The sequence below is a fragment of the Mus caroli genome, unplaced genomic scaffold (genome assembly GCF_978045245.1).
Source record: "Mus caroli unplaced genomic scaffold, Mus_caroli_1 scaffold_7, whole genome shotgun sequence".
NCBI lineage: Eukaryota > Metazoa > Chordata > Mammalia > Rodentia > Muridae > Mus > Mus caroli.
In genome coordinates, this window is record NW_028227262.1 from 145,825,935 (window position 1) to 145,842,638 (window position 16,704).

Below are 16,704 nucleotides of genomic sequence, written 5' to 3' on the forward strand. Positions count from 1 at the left end.
CCCTCTCATCTTCAGGGTGTAACTAGCACATAACAGCACACAACAGCATGCTGATGCTCTCCTGCAACCCAGAACAGGCGGGCTGACCTGAAGGCAAAGACACTCCAGCTTTAGTTGCATCTCTACAACCTTGGAAATTTGATTAAGCTTCTTCAAACCTATTTTTTCATCCGCTTTAAAGTTATTAAAATTGCCAAAGGGAAAATGTGATTTCATTTAAAAATCTCACAAATGTACATTTCAAAAATGTGATGGGTTTATAAAACCATTACAATCTGTGTAAGCATACATCGGTCAGATGCCAGTCCTTCCTAGAGATCTATTCAGTCAGCAACAGAGAGCATGAGGAACCAACATGGAGCACTTCATACTCTAATGGAACAATCCTAAGTGAAGGGCAGGGATAAATGGAGCACGGCAGGAAAAGACAGAGCATAGTGAGGACCTCTCAACAACCGGCATGCCTCAACCTCAGGCTTAAAAGCCATCTTATAGTAAAGACAAGCTAAGTGCATTCCTGTTTATGATTAAAACTGGGTTTCTCAAGGAGGCAGCTATACCTCCTTGTAACCATAACTACAAATGGCTCCCTTCTGCCTGGTCCAGGAACGGCAATCATAACTCTGCTTCAAAAATTAGTTACCATCTTGCAACCCTAACTTGGTTTCAAAAGGGTTGTTATGGCTACCCTGCTATGACTACCTGTTGTCACCACCACTTGCAATCATGTCTCTGTTTCAGCAGGCCCTTTTGGCTAACGTGTTATGCTTATGTTCTGTTCCAGTAGCCCACCAAATCCTTGATTTAGAAACCCTGAGCTATATATATAAACAAACAAACAAACCCTTGTCTTCCTCACACCCAAGTCTGACCTCTCAATCCCCACCTTAGGAGGAGGCAGCTTGTGTACCCAAATTAAAAAGCTTGCTTTGACTAATTGCTTGCTTTAATTAGTTTGGCCTTGATGATTTGTGTCAGTGGTCTTTCTCCCATTAACACTTTCGCAGAACCAGATACCCTGATACATCACTGCATTCCAATAAAACAGCCCTCCTTCCAGCCCATCTAGTGACTTCTCTGTGAAATGCACATCTGAGCTCATTCATACTGCTCCGAAAAGACTGTGTTTCTTGCAGCTGCTGCATGTGCAGCCTGCCAGGCACTGCTTCCTTCCACCTCATCCCTCCCTACACACTTCCTCCCTCAGCAGGCTGCCTGCTCAGTCCCAGCCACACTGTGAACTGCATCGTGATGCCGTGCAGTGCCCAGATCCACAGCACTCCAGGAACAATTACAGGGCAATCTGTAATTCAACAGGAAGGAATAGTCAAAAGAAATATGAGACAAAGACAGTTGTGGTAAGCACCATGGTCCATAAACTCATAATGCTTCTATTAATGAGAAATCACAAAAATGTAAGAGTATTTTCTATATGTAAATGAGAAAAATAAACACAAACAGCTACACTGCATATTTTAATATAACTTTTGCATAATTTTGCTAGAGTTAAAAACTCACTGCCTAGCATTAGAGATGTACAAAAATATGCAATTCTGTATCTAAAATAGAATCAACAGGGTAGTTCATAAGTATGAGATATTTTATATACAAAATGAACAAAAGACTCCCTATGAAAATTTTAAGGCAAACAGAAAAAACTAGATCCAAATAAAATCCTTTAAGGCATATTAAAATATGTTAAGAAAAAAGAGGTTACAATAATGAGATAGTTCAGGTAAATTTTGAAATAAACAGTTCAGTCTTGCCAACTGTTATATTATTAATGAAGTATTTAAGGATTTATTTTATAGTTATAGAGTATAATTAAATGAGTATTAAGATTAGTATACTATAAAAGCTCTTTAAAATGTGAAAATGCAAAACTAATTTGCCAACAAGTAAATGCTACAAAAATGCAACAAAACCGTCAGTCACTAAAATACCGAAAATGTACATCAATGCATCTCATAATTAAAGCTGGAAAGAAACAAAGTCGTGGATCTAACTGCAGACAGGAAACGAAAGCCGAGAAAGCACAAGAACACTCCGGCCCACGGTGCCATCACTTGGGCTTGATAAGCCTGCTTCACAGGCTCCGATACCGACCCCGGTCAGTGGAGCCGCATGGAGCAAATGTTGATTTTATTCTCCACATGTAAAACTCTCCTCCACAGCACAGCCAGGGCTGAGTAAAAATCAGCCTTGCCCTCCAGCAGTGACTAAAGAGCCTGATGAACAAATAAACAGCAAGGCCAGCAGAGCAGAGGGAAGAAAGGAGACAAAAGACCAGCCCACAAGTACTCTCAACCCCAGGGAGGAAAGAGAAATTCAGAAGACAGAAGAACACAGAGAAATCCAAGTTTAAAGCAAGGACCAGAATAAAATGCAATTATGAAATTATGATGCAGAATCAAGCAATAAAGAGCCTTGATTTGAAAAACAAAAACATGGCATGCTCACTAGGAAGCCATAAGAAGCAAGGCAACAATTGGGACTTGTAAACCACGGGTATATGTACGGACATACATGTATAGGTGTTAGTATTATGTTTTCCTCTAATGAAAGTAAATAACATATGCCATTGTGCCAGACACAGTATCAAAAGTAAGCATCGATGTTCACTATTTTATTAAGAGAATAAAGCAGGCTGGCTCATTTGAGCAACCTGGCAGGGAACTTGCTGTTTACAGGCTACTTCCCGGTCTCACACACGGCACAAGTCACATTACCACCTAGCTGCTCCTCCATTCGATTATCTCGGAGGTAAATAAAGCTACAGGAACAAACACACAGAAAATGAACACTGCGGATGTAGCTTTATGAGAAGTGAAGAAAAAGATTCGTAACAGATATTTCAGTCAGTATTTCTGCTTTAGCCGGGCTACTTCTAATCTCAACATAAAAACAAAAGGTTTTATGGGAATTCAAATCCATAAAACAAAGCAAGCCCTCAAATGAAGGATGTGAGGAGAACATTTCCAAGATATTTACGGTTTCTAAGGAACGAAATTGTCATTTTAAAAAGCAATTTCACATCACAGGGTCACTTTTTAGGGAATTCATCTGTGTTTAAGGAAAAAATAAAGCAACTACAAGCTTTGCATTTAGGTACTACTTTCAGATTATCCAAAACTCCATACTGATTGAGCCAAAAACTTAGTCCATAAGTAACTAGTTGTAACTGCCCCCCCCCCCCAACTAAAGTCAGCTGTACAAACAGCACCTTATACACATAGCACTCACTTTTAGGGAGCTATTCAAACTAATTATATAATGCAAACTGACATAAATTCCTCAGTTCATAGGTCACTATCAAAACTGCAAAAAATCAATAGAATAAATCCTGGAACCCCAACGTCTCTCATATTAGATCACAGTTTACACATGCTTGATTCTCTACCTAGAGGGCAAGAAGCTGAGAGAGACAGACATAGACAGAGACAGAGAGACAGACAGACTGAGTGTGTTGGAAGGATGAGGAGAGATTTTGTTCCTCTAAGCATACATTTCCTGTCTGCTTTCTTGTCTCGTGTGTGTTTTAACTGCTAGCATCTTTTCATCAGTCAAGATGGCAGGGCAGAAGTGACAGTTACAACTGCTGTGGTCTCATAAAGCTAACATCCTGTTAGAGCCCTAATTGAAAGCGAAAAATTAATAAATTTAGTTGCCAAAATCTATATACAGTGAACAGGAAAAAATGTATGGTTTTCAATATTTGATCAGTACTATTAAAGTCATAAATCACTGAACAAATAGATATAGGGTTGATCTACTTCCAAATGAAACAATTCAAAACCTAGTTTCAGATCTCAGGTACCTACAAACCATGTACCACATAAGATTATAATGAACTGCCATATGTCTGATTACGTGGAAAAATGGTACATTTCTTATATTCCCACTAGAACAACAATAACAATCTATGAAATGTAGCGGCTTTCTCAGTTTGTTTCTGTACTTTAAGTAAAGCAGGCTGTAAATGCCTACCCTGTTTTTATCAGGTTTTCAGTGCCATCTAGTGGAGTACTGGTTACACTACAATTTGAAAGAAGGCTACAAGTAAATGATTTATGAACACTTGTGCAAGGATGTTAAAGTATGACTATTTTAATCCATACCTGAAATAAGATTAGGTAATAAAAGCATTTTAATCACTTTATAGAAAAAAGTAAGTAATGAATAAAAACTGATTTCAACCACACAAATGTACTACATTGATCTATTTAAAAATCACAAAAATCAGAAGTCATAAATTTCTTTCTTGACCCTTTGCCAAATATTCATATCAATTTCTTCTACAGTTAAAATGTACACCCAAGTCTGGGATTTTACCATATTTTTATGTATTTACTGTATGAAAAACACTGACGATAATAACATTGGAAATCTTAAAACGTTTAAACTCTCTTTAAAAATAATGCTCAGCCTCCATGATACACTGTCTGCCACTACTGGGATGCTAACACAGCACATTCAGGGAGTCAGCCAGTAAACTGCCATGCGCGCCCTGCCCTCCCTGTGTTTTCTCAGCTCTTAAGGTCTTTTAGATCCGCTTAGAAGAACAAGGTCTATGCTGAGAGGAGCATCACAGCCCCTCCAGCCTCAGGGCTTCTCGGGCTTTCCCTGTTCATATCTAGGAAACCCTGAATCTTGGATTCTGCTTTCTTTTCTTTTTTTTTTTTTTTTTTTTGGATTCTGCTTTCTAAACTCCCTTAAACATATGGCTTCTCCATTTCTCCACCTCATGAATGTGTCTTCTTAATCAGCAGGCAGGTCTTCACCCCTGTGTGACAAACACAGACACCCTCACCCTTCCTCATCAGATCGAGAGGACTCTGCTTCTGAACCACTCCTTGGTCTCCAGCGCCATGCAGATAATGTCCAAGGTTTCTCCCGCTTCCTTAGCACTTATACAAGTCTCAAAATATACAATTAAAATAATAAAAAATAAAACAAGAGCCTCTGGCTCATCAGACAGCTCGACACACTGTTCTCCAGTTCCTCTTCCCCACTCTCGTTTTCCTAGGGAGCTGAAGCAGCCTGGAACTTGCAAATATTAATCATTTTAACCTAACTAGCCACAGTATGAACTAGCCTAATAATCCACTCCCACATACACTAGCCTTCACTGTAGAGCCTTCCAGTATATCACAACTCAAGCTAATCCAATTCTTTCTTCAATTTTACAGTTCCTTCTTCCAATTAGGAAGATATTATGACAAAGAAAAAAGAAAAATTCTCATGCATTAAACTTGTAAACTGGGATGTTCCCGTGAATTTTAGGGGATTAAAATATATCAGACAACGTAAGGTGAGTTTCATTTGTTTTTCTAATTTTCTGCCCAAAGAAAAAACATAAATATACTTTGGGGTTCATAATGTTAACAGCATTAAAAAGAAAAAAAATGAACTCATTCTTCAGCAGAAGGGATTATTTTCAGTGTTCTACCTATATACTGCTGAGTGTGGTAACACCATTAGGTGGAAGCATTTAAATGTTTCTTCACAGCATGGAAATGGTCTAAGTAGAATAAATAGCATATTCATCTTAAGCCACCACCGAATAACTTTAACCCTAGTAATAATTATACTGTGTTTCCATGTAACAGATAGATTACTGAATTCATAATCCAAGTTTCAAAATCATCTCCAATGCATATAGCTCTGTGGTACCACCACAGCAGGAGACACTTCAGGTGAAGCAGCTCAGCCTGGTTAAGTTCATCTTGTCACCTCTGTCCTTCAAGGTCTTGTCCTCATTTACAGTCACCCCCATGTGAATGTTCCAGGAGCAAAGCTGCAGCCTGGGGGACATCCTTGCCTTTTCACTGCGCAGCTGCCAGTTCTACAGCATGTCTACCATAGAGTCAACTTTCAAAACTGTTACTAAAATTCACAGGGAGACTACAAGAAGAAAATGTCATCCTTCACAATGCTGGCAATTTCTGTAATATTTTTCTAGAATTTGTAAAATATTTCTAGAATATTTTCTGTGCATCTCACATGCTACTTTTATAGTAAACAAAAGGGTTATTTTAAAATACTCATTTCAAATTAGTAGTTTCCTTTTTTTTTTAAAAATTAGGTATTTTCCTCAATTACATTTCCAATGCTATCCCAAAAGTCCCCAATACACCCCCCCCCCCGCAGTCCCCCACCCACCCACCCCCACCCCTTGGCCCTGGCATTCCCCTGTACTGGGGCATATAAAGTTGGCAAGTCCAATGGGCCTCTCTTTCCAATGATGGCCGACTAGGCCATCTTTTGATACAAATGCAGCTAGAGTCAAGAGCTCTGGGGTACTGGTTAGTTCATAATAATGTTCCACCTATGGGGTTGCAGTTCCCTTTAGCTCCTTGGGTACTTTCTCTAGCTCCTCCATTGGGGGCCCTGTGATCCATCCAATAGCTGACTGTGAGCATCCACTTCTGTGTTTGCTAGGCCCCGGCATTGTCTCACAAGAGACAGCTATATCTGGGTCCTTTCAGCAAAATCTTGCTAGTGTATGCAATGGTGTCAGCGTTTGGAAGCTGATTATGGGATGGATCCCTGGATATGGCAGTCTTTAGATGGTCCATCCTTTCTTCACAGCTCCAAACTTTATCTCTGTAACTCTTTCCATGGGTGTTTTGTTCCCAATTCCAAGAAGGGGCACAGTGTCCACATTTTGGTCTTCGTTCTTCTTGAGTTTCATGCGTTTAACAAATTGTATCTTATATCTTGGGTATCCTAAGTTTTTGGGCTAATATCCACTTATCAGTGAGTACATATTGTGTGAGTTCCTTTGTGAATATGTTACCTCACTCAGGATGATGCCCTCCAGATCCATCCATTTGCCTAGGAATTTCATAAATTCATTCCTTTTAATAGCTGAGTAGTACTCCATTGTGTAAATGTACCACATTTTCTGTATCCATTTTTAAAAATGCTTTCACTATCTGAAAAACTTAAGATCAGCTTTTGAAGACAGCAAATTTCAAGTGATCAAGCACTAAGCTCCACACATTAATTTTAAAGCAACAGTATAGAAATCACTTACTATATGTGGTTAAGTTAAGAGCGAATGCACTCTGCCCCACTCAGTAGTGACTGTGAGCCCAACTCACACCAAACTCAAATCTACCAGCTGGAGCATCACCACCCTAGACTGCTCGGCTCTCGTGTGTGTAGATCTGCTTGGAGAGATGGCAGCCGCCCTACAGCCCCTAGTTCTTGTGACGCTGCCAGTCAGCAGAGAACAAATAAACATGAGACTCTTGGGAGCGTTCATATCATAAGGCTAGCTGTAGCTCAGCCCACAAGCACCACTTTCTATTCATTACTTTACAACCTAGAAACTCCTCAGTGTGTGCCCAAAAGACCAATGCTTAGACGTAACAGTCCCCTGGACCACTTTCACTTGCTGATCTTCTGACCCCAGACTATACACTCTACCAGTAAAGAGTCCATAAGAATGACGCATAAATCCACTGCCACCACTATCACAAAAACACCAGGTCTTGGGGTTTAAAGACAACAGACCATTCCTATCAAGAAATTCATGTATTTTTAATGAAATTCCCTCATCAACCTGACACTGATTCTAAAACATGTAATACATTCAAATTTAAGGTATGTCCACAGTGTATAAACATCTTTTTAATCCACCCCATAGAAAAAGACAACTTTTGTATCAGTTAGGATGGATGGTTAGTCCTTATCTCCTAACTGTTCCACATCCATTTAATAAGACAGAGGGTGTGTGTCGCAATAACTAAGTCGTTGTCTGAACGACTTCATGCAAAAGGATTGTTAGTACTTTATTATACTGAACTCACATGAAGATTGAACAATGAGTATAAAACTTCCTTCACTGGTGAAAGTGTCTGAAAGAGAGAAGAACTGACACTCGGGTGTGTGGAGCCTCAGATAATGGAGCAAGGAAAACCCTGCATTAAGGAAACAGCACTTACGCTGACAAGGATGTAAACTGCTGCTGGGAATGGAAACCAGCCCATCAGTGATTAACTAAACACTGGCCATCCACGGCATCCCATGTACAATCCCTGGCATCTGCCCACAAGACTCCTGGCAACCAGGCCCCATGCACTGTACATCAGGGCTTTCTGCAATGGCACTTACGCACTGTAGCTAAGCTAGGACACCAGCAGAGGTTTCCAACAACGAGGAAAGAAGGAAGGAAATGCGCTTTTCTACATAATAAAATTTTCTCCAGCCATTATGTAATTTACAGAAATATAGACGTAATCATCATATTAAGCAAGGTAACTCAGTCTCCAAGACAATTGTTGTATATACTCTCTCATTTACAGGTCCTCGATGCCATAAATACATCAAGTCAGGTGCATACAAATGACATGAAAGCAGAAGCTAGACTATCTGGATAACAAAGGGACTACTAAGGAGGGTGAGGGCTCAGAGTGGGCAGATAATGGGGTATGAAGAGAAATGTGATCCAAGTACAGTATAAAGTTGTATGAAAATGCCCTTTATATAACCCCATATAATAAAATAAAGATATGAAAATATGTAAAAAGAAATTTCTAGTAAGGGAAAAGAAAGCTTCTTGTGTGGGGATGCCAGACACAGCAAAGCGAGGAATACCTTTCATTACGGTGCTCAGGGACTGAGGGTTAATTCAGGTACAGAACAGTTGCCTGGCAAGCATGCCGAGGTAGCCTGTCATATTTACCACGTACTGCTTTCTGTGCTTCACATAAACTACTTTTATAGTAAATGAAAGGGTTATTCTTAAATGCTCATTTCAAATTAGTATTTTTCATTTTTAAAACATGCTTTCACTAATCTGAAACACTGGGTTCAGTCCCCAGCTGTTTAAAAAAAATAAAAAGGCAAAACCCCACCCCCCACCATAATCCTCAAATTAAAATCATCTGAAAGCCTTTATGTGCGGCAGAGCTGTGATTCATACCATGCTCTGAGCAGCAGTGGCAACCCACAAACAGTGGCAACAGGGCTAACAACAGCTGACTGTTCTCCAGGGGAAAGCCAGCTAGCTTTCAAGTGGCATGCATGAAACTTGTAAACTGAGATGCTCACATGAATATTAGGGGACTAAAATCTGAAATATAAAAGACTTATTACAAGGTGGATCTCACTTGTTTATCAAAATTCCCTGACCAAAGGAAAAACATAACTAAATATACTTTGGGGTTTGGAATGCTACGGCATTAAAAGGTGGATGATAAATTATTTTACTTGACGTCTTTAAATTACAGCAAAAAAAAAAAGTAAGTAAAAATATACATATATATCTGCTCTCAAGCTAAGAATTAGATATAATAAACCCTACCTTTATTAATGTTGCAGTTTTTGCTTTACTGGTGAATCATATTGCATCCCCACACAATGAAAGCAAAAGCATCATTTAGCTTATCACAGCAACCACCTGCTGTGGGAAGCAGCACTTCTCTTCAGAGAAGCAATTAGTACCCACGGGCAGGAAGTCTGTTCTTGGGGACATGAAACGCCAACCACACATGTAGATCAATACCTTTCCAGGGACCCGAAGGCTCTCAAAGGCACCAAGATCATTGAGGCTCTCCGGAGGGCTCTTCAGACCCTTGAAAAAAAGAGATAGAGAAAAACACAATTTAATTGTGCTAAAGAACTGTAAAAAGATAGAGCACACGTAGTCAAACAGACATGATAGTTTTAAAATGAGATTCTCCTGCTTCAAAATACAGAGATCATGCATTTTAAGAACAAATGTCGCTTAACACATATGGTCTGCTATGAAGCCAAGTAAGAATGTGTTTGGAGTCTTTTAAAATAAAAGAGTATTATGTGTCACTGTCAGCAGAAAAGGAGAGGTCTATCTTAACCACAAATTTAAAACAAAAAGAAAGAAAACTTACAAAGCTTTCCAAAAACATACTTTTATTTAAATCACTAATAAATTCACCTGACAAAAGGGATTTGAGCAAGCTATAATATTATGATTTATAGATAAAAAAATATAGTCGCCAACTGATGTAGTTCAAAACTTTTAAGATGTTAACTAGAACATAAGTAAGCCCTCTGTTAATCCCGATCATTTGTCACTAACACAGTCAGTTCCTGCTGTCTAGGGTAAGACTTAAAGCCCTATCTCACTGCTCTCCAGCGGTCCTGTATGCACATCACCAGAGGGGTTCGGAAAGCCTTACACATACCAGCGACACCTAGGGAGACAGGAAGAACTCGGCATCTAAACTGCATTTTAAAGCCCCATCTTAGAAAACATGCTATTTAAAGAGCTGACATTAGTCTGTACAGGAAAGCAGCTGGGACATAACTCTGAGGAGAGGATTACAGCATGCGACGGGCCTTCAGGAGTCTCCTCCTGACTCTTTGAGTCTTCAGTAACCAGAATACATAGTGGGCTACAGGAGTGCTTACATTTCTTCCTATGAAATGGTTTATAACAGCATTTTTCTACCACTATTTCCAGGTTATCCAGCCCGCCCCTCCTTCTTTCCTGTTTTTACTCTCCCTCCCATCTCCAAACACCTAAAACCAACACCCCACCAGCTTCAGAATTATCTCCTCTGAGGAGTTTTCTTTTCCTTTCTTTCTTTCTTTCTTTTTTTTTTTTTTTGTGGGTTTTTTTGTGTGTGTGTGTGTGTGTGTGTGTGTGTGTTTTGGTTTTTTTTGTTTTTTTTTTTTTGTTTTTTTTTTTTTTTTGAGACAGGGTTTCTCTGTATAGCCCTGGCTGTCCTGGAACTCACTTTGTAGACCAGGCTGGCCTCGAACTCAGAAATCCGCCTGCTTCTGCCTCCCAAGTGCTGGGATTACAGGCGTGCGCCACCATGTCCCGCTTGAGGAGTTTTCTTAAAAGTTCTATGCTTCAAGGCACACAGTACTTCCAAACATAGCTAAGGATTGTGTCCACTAACAGCACCCAGGGAAGATTTAAAGGTCCAGGGCCCTACCATGCACCTAACGAGTAGGCTCTTGTGGGCTGGGGCTGGGTTTGCACTGTCGCTCACACATCAGGGGGCTCAGAAGACTGTTCGTGCTTCAGAAACACAGCTAGACATTTTCAAAACAATTTCTCAGCCAAATCAGGGAAGTTTTAAATATGAAGTGCCCATACTTCTTTCACACTGTAAATCTCAAGGAAAGGAGAAAGCAAGTGTTATTTGCTTTTAATGCCCAATGGCTAGCAGAGTTCCCAAACACCAAAAAAATTTTTTAAAAAAATTAACAAAGTAAATTATTGGGTAGAAGTTGTTGCTCAGGCTCCAATCTCCAACTACTCAGCACTGTGTTTTCACGGGAGCATGCAACTGACTGCAGACTGCAGTTCCCAGGAATTCTTCCTGGGATACATCTACTGCAGTCTAATGTGCCTTGCAATGGAGGGTGTGCTGGCTTCATCCTATCCTGGGTTTCTCATGGCAACTCATATGAAGCATCAAAAAGAGCAAAGCTGATTTAGACAAATAAAACTCCATATATATACACTATACAGAACTATGCACTCATAGGAAAGGAAAAGTTTTCAATTACTTCAAATGATACTATTACTTAGATGCCACTTTCAACATGTAGTTAGCATGTCTTTAAACACGTTTTAAAGGTATAATTAATTGGACAGAAATCCTTGAATGCATATAGCGTGTCTATTTTCTCTTTCCATAAATGCCAGAATGTAAGTGTGATGTAAACCAGTATCTAAAAAAAGATTTCACCTCTATAATATTACACAATTATCAACAGATTTCTGCCAAATATACAAAGAATAATACAAGTTGGGAGCCAATAGAATGGAGTGAACTCCAGAATAGACTTCCTGGTTTGTTCCCTAACTCTCCTGTGGCCTTGCACAATTGATCTACCCTTCCTGAGTGATAGACCCTAACCATGGTGAGAACTAACATTATAAAGAATGAAAGGGACAGTACCTGTGAGGAACCAAAGCAGAACCTGCTAGTTTCCAAGCATCTCTTGAGTTTTAACCCTTATACTCAGAACTATTAAATCACAGAGAAATGGTTTTTCTTTTAACATTATAGAAATGAAAATAAGGACCTACATATCTTCACATATATCTGTCATACAACTGTAATTTAAGACTACAGGCTGTTAACCCTTTCATTGTCAGTTTTTTAAGTTCTTACTAAATATGAACTCAAATTTCTGCTATTCTCATCTGAGGCACAAGTTTACCTCTGTTACTGTGGTGCTCTGCATTTTTAAAACAAAACATTTGTCATTATCATATCCACTATCTAATATTCCTTTCTAATTTTTGTTTACAATTTCCCCCAACTTAAATGTATATAAAATTCAGCATCAATAAAGCTGCCTTTGTACTTTCTTATATTTCTGGTTGTCAGCCTAGCCTTTAATGGCTGAGCCATTTCTCCAGTCCAAATCAATCAACAATAAAGACACTTCGATTACAGCTATAATGAACCTTTTGTTCCTTTTATGAAATTAGTAATTTTTGTCCTATTAGAACAAAATGACCTTTGCAGCTATTTGTCCCTTCTCATCTTAGAAAGACTTGAGTCTTTATAATTTCTCTTCATCTCTCTTCCCAATATAGTTGACTTGAGCCCAACCTAGCCAGAATTTCTTCCCCACCACTTCCTAAGAAGTGTTTTTGTCTGGGCTGGAGAGAGGGCTCAACGGCTAAGAGTACTAGAGGACCTGGGTTTAATTCCCAGTACCCAAGTGGCAGCTCTTACTGTCTGTGACTACAGTTCCAGGGAATCATATCAGAGAAATGAATGCAGGGAAAACATACAAATAAAAATTAAATAAATTTAGATAATATAAACTACAAAAACAAGAAAGAAATTTTAAGGAGAGGGAGAAAGAGGAAGGGATGGAAGGAGAGATAGGAAGGGAGAGTGGGCTGTTCCCAGGTCCCAAAGCTGACTCTCACTCAAGTCCTACCTGATGGATCTACTGCATCTTTTAAATCCTTGCTTTTCTTATGCTTTCTTCTTTATCCATATTCACTCAATAACTATTTACTAAGCATCAGGCTGCTACAGACTTCATATGTCACTGACATCTCCTTCATAGTCTGCTCTGCAAAATCCATCTCTTAATATTAAATGGAAAGAGCAGTTTGGACTTTTCATATATCTACAGCCATTCCACTTCACTTCAGCCAATGCTGTCTGCCAGTCTAACTGTGTTTGGCTGCAACAGACTTGAAGGTTTATCTATGCCTCAGATTCCTGCCCATAAACTCAGACCCATCTGTCAAAGTCTCTACTTAAATATCCAATCAGCCTTCATACAAAACAGTCTAAAGACCTCTTCCCTCAAATCACTGCTCCTCCAGGGTCCCCCATCTCAGAAAGTGATCAATCTATTCTTCAAACTACAGGAGCTAAACCAACTTGGGCCACCCTTGACTCTTTACACAACACAGGAGGGAATTTACATCAGGTCCACAATGGCACATCTGCTGTTCATGTCCACCACTAGCACCCTGGTGAAGGCCCATTCTCTTTACCACCTGGATCACTGCAGCAGTCTCTGGAGTCTCTCTATTCTTGTTTTCTCCTTTCTTAAGTATATTACTAAAACGGGCCAAAATGGCCAAGTACTATTTCACTCAGAACAAAAGTCATGGCATGCTCTGACCTGTATGTTCAGTGTCACCTGCTTCCTGCCTCGTCCTAACATCATCTCCTAAGGCCATTTCCTTTATTCCCTGTACTCTGCCTACAGTGGACCGTAATAGTTCCTGAATTTGTTCTTCTGATGTGATCCACTAATGCAGTTCACCCCCCTCACTTCTCTTAGGCCTTTGTATTATCTTTGCACTGAAGCTTTCTAGGACCAGCCCATATCTACAGATATAATTGATCTTAAATTACCAAGCCTCCCAGGCCTCCTTATTTCCTTTTCCGCAAACATTTCCCTCACCAAGTCTTCCTTAGCACTCACCTGTCTATTCTATACATTGTTGCCTCTCCCAAATCTGCTGGAATAGTGCCTGGCCCACAATACTCAATTCAGTTTGACAGAACTGAAAGAACAGAAGCCAGCATAGTGAGGAATGATGAGTCACAGGTCTCATCTACATAAGGCCAGCTAACTATGGGCACCCATCCCTGTGAACATTCTGCAAAGAACGATCAAAATGGTGAGCAATCGAGCCACACACCCACACCCCCCCCCACACACACACACAGAGAAAGAGAGAACACAAAATTAAATTTTCATAAACCAGAATTTCATCTCTTTAATATACATCCACACCATAATAATAATATATGTATAAATTGAGCTTTAAACATATATAATTAGGACCACACATTTGCATAAACCTGTTAACTTTACCTTACTATTATTCATACCATAGTTTCTTGTATATGTTCTAAAGATTTTTTTCTCCAACTAACTACAGATATAACCTACTATAATTCAATAAACTGTGTGAGGCTTAAGAAGTCACACTTTCTGCAGAGTCAGCATTACATTTACAAACATTATGGATATATTATCATCAGTTCTCTGGAATTCTTTGGTTCTTCTTTCCCACTCATTTTCAGAAGGCAAGGTCCAAAGCCAAAAAGTCAAATCCCCCAAACTACTATAGACCTATGATAACAGGCACCAAAGGGAGGAGACCACCAACCTTAGGAAGAAAAAGCCCAAATGCAGCAGCCCAAGGTATGTATAAGCTGTGTGGCAGACGACTATGCTGCTTAACAGGCAAGACCAAGCAGACAGAACGCAAAACCAGAATGTAGTCATCCAAACTTGAGGGGCTCCTGAGTGTCTGCTCTCTCTCTTCTCACCTCAGGATGGAGCAGCCTCCAAACCTATTCTCAAGTAAGAAGCAGCAAGACGCACAGCACCAGTGTTCAACAATGTGAAAGGCTGCTAAATGCCTCTGCCCCCTGCTTGTTCGTTTTATTATTCATAGAACATTTTTTCCTAGTTTCTCGACTCAAATCAAGAAAAGGAAAAGCATTATGCAAGGATCACGTATGTACTGTCTATAAGAAATTACAAGTGACTGTCCCACTACTGCTAACATTCTGAATCCTCAAGCAGGTCAAGAAGTCTTCTCTTTTGTTAAGAAAAAGAAATTATAAGTGAAGCTTTAAAGAAAGGACTCTACCAACATTTTTAAGCCACACTGATTTTAAAACTCATCTAAATTACACTTCTTTCTTATTAAAACAAAGAAAAATTCTAATTATGTTTCAGTAGCTAAAAATGCTACAGTCAAAACAAAGGTTTCTGAAATAAAATGATCCATAAATACCTAAAAACAAAACAACAAAAAAAAAACAAAAAAACAAAAACATTTTTCAACTCTTCGAAGGAAATTGAGACACAGTATTAGGAAGCTTTAACAAATGTGAGACAAAATATAGTACCAGTCTTATTCCTGAATTATCATTCTGAAAAAAAAAAACCACTCTTTTTCAGAATTTTATTTTTTAAGTAGCAATACACAAAGAATGCTGACATATACTAGCTTACTGGTGACTTACAATGCGATACTTTGAGATGGGGGGGGGGGTAGAAAAGGAATTGTCATTCCCATGTTTAAATCCAAAACAAAAAAAAAACAAAACAAAACAACAACAACAACAAAAAAAAAAAAAAACCAGCTACAAGTTTGGAGAGTTAATGGCAATTCACAACACTACCAATGTTGCCTACAAACAGCCCTTTGCCTCACCCTTGCTCTTTCGAGTTTTCTCTATTGCACAGACCCCACCTCACTTTCCAGGGCAACTACTGTCCAACCACCACCAGTGAGGACGAGGGGGACGCTGCAAAGCAGCTAAGGCTGTCCTGGAAAGGAAACTAAAGCAAAGGAGAAGAGACAAAGACAGCCCAGCTCCCTGAGTGGCTTTGTCTAAAAGAATGTTTGTAGGAAGACACTTCTTACAAGGAGTCGAGGTCGGATCTAGGAGGCTCAGGTGAGATTTCCAGTGTACTACTTAGCTGTCCAACACCCCTGAGCCCCGCCACCCACTATAACTTAAGCCTACGCCCGCCGCCACCAAGGAACTGGGCGTCTCGGCGCCTCTCCCAGCCGGGAGCGGGGAGCTCTTTGCTTCAGACAACAGAACTCACCTGCCGGGTCATGAGAGATTTGATTTTTTGCATGTCGAAGTCGAGAGACGATTACCCTGCCTCGGAGAAGTAACAAATCACATAAGCCCACCAGACAGCCGGCTACAACACAGGGAAGCCATAGTGAGTCGTCACGTGGAGCAGCCCGCCTGGGTCAGCCTTCCTTTCCCCAAGTATGACGGGAAATGTAGTTTTCCGGCTGCAATCAAAGGAGGAGGCCAACCTCAGTACTACATTTCCCAAGAAGCAGTCGCTTCAATGAACTGGGAATCGTTCTGTTCCAGAGCCAATACCTGGACTTGGAAGAGGGTTGGGCGAGGCCAATACCCATGACTTAGGTAGTCTGGCCACTGAACTAAACAACTCTGAAGCTACTGTAGATAGCCCACTTTGACAAGATGCCCTCTAGGAGTGCAAGAGAAAGCACACCTAGGCTAGAGAGGCGAGGAAAGAGACTGATTGACCTCCATAAAGAGCACTTGGAAAGGTGACTTAAGACAAGGAATTTCCCAGTGGCTCTGGGTGTGTCCTGAGGAAAGTGGGAGGCAGGTCCCCTAAGATACTGATGGCCAGCCGTAGGTTCTTCTTCATTCTTGGCATTCCCTGAAAACGCTCTAGAAAAATCAAAGGATT

At 40.0% G+C, this 16,704-nt stretch overlaps 1 protein-coding gene across 1 annotated transcript in view; it reads right to left on the bottom strand.

The window, feature by feature from the left end:
- The window catches only part of Vps50 (VPS50 subunit of EARP/GARPII complex), a 106,518-nt gene extending 90,293 nt beyond the window's left edge, over positions 1-16,225 (bottom strand). The window contains exons 1-2 of the mRNA XM_021164267.2: positions 16,072-16,225; positions 9,515-9,583 (exon numbers count right to left, since the gene is read on the bottom strand). Coding sequence (XP_021019926.1) covers positions 9,515-9,583; positions 16,072-16,104 — 102 coding nt within the window. The 5' untranslated portion in view covers positions 16,105-16,225. The remainder of the gene's footprint in view (positions 1-9,514; positions 9,584-16,071) is intronic.
- Between the last annotated feature and the right edge of the window lie 479 nt (positions 16,226-16,704).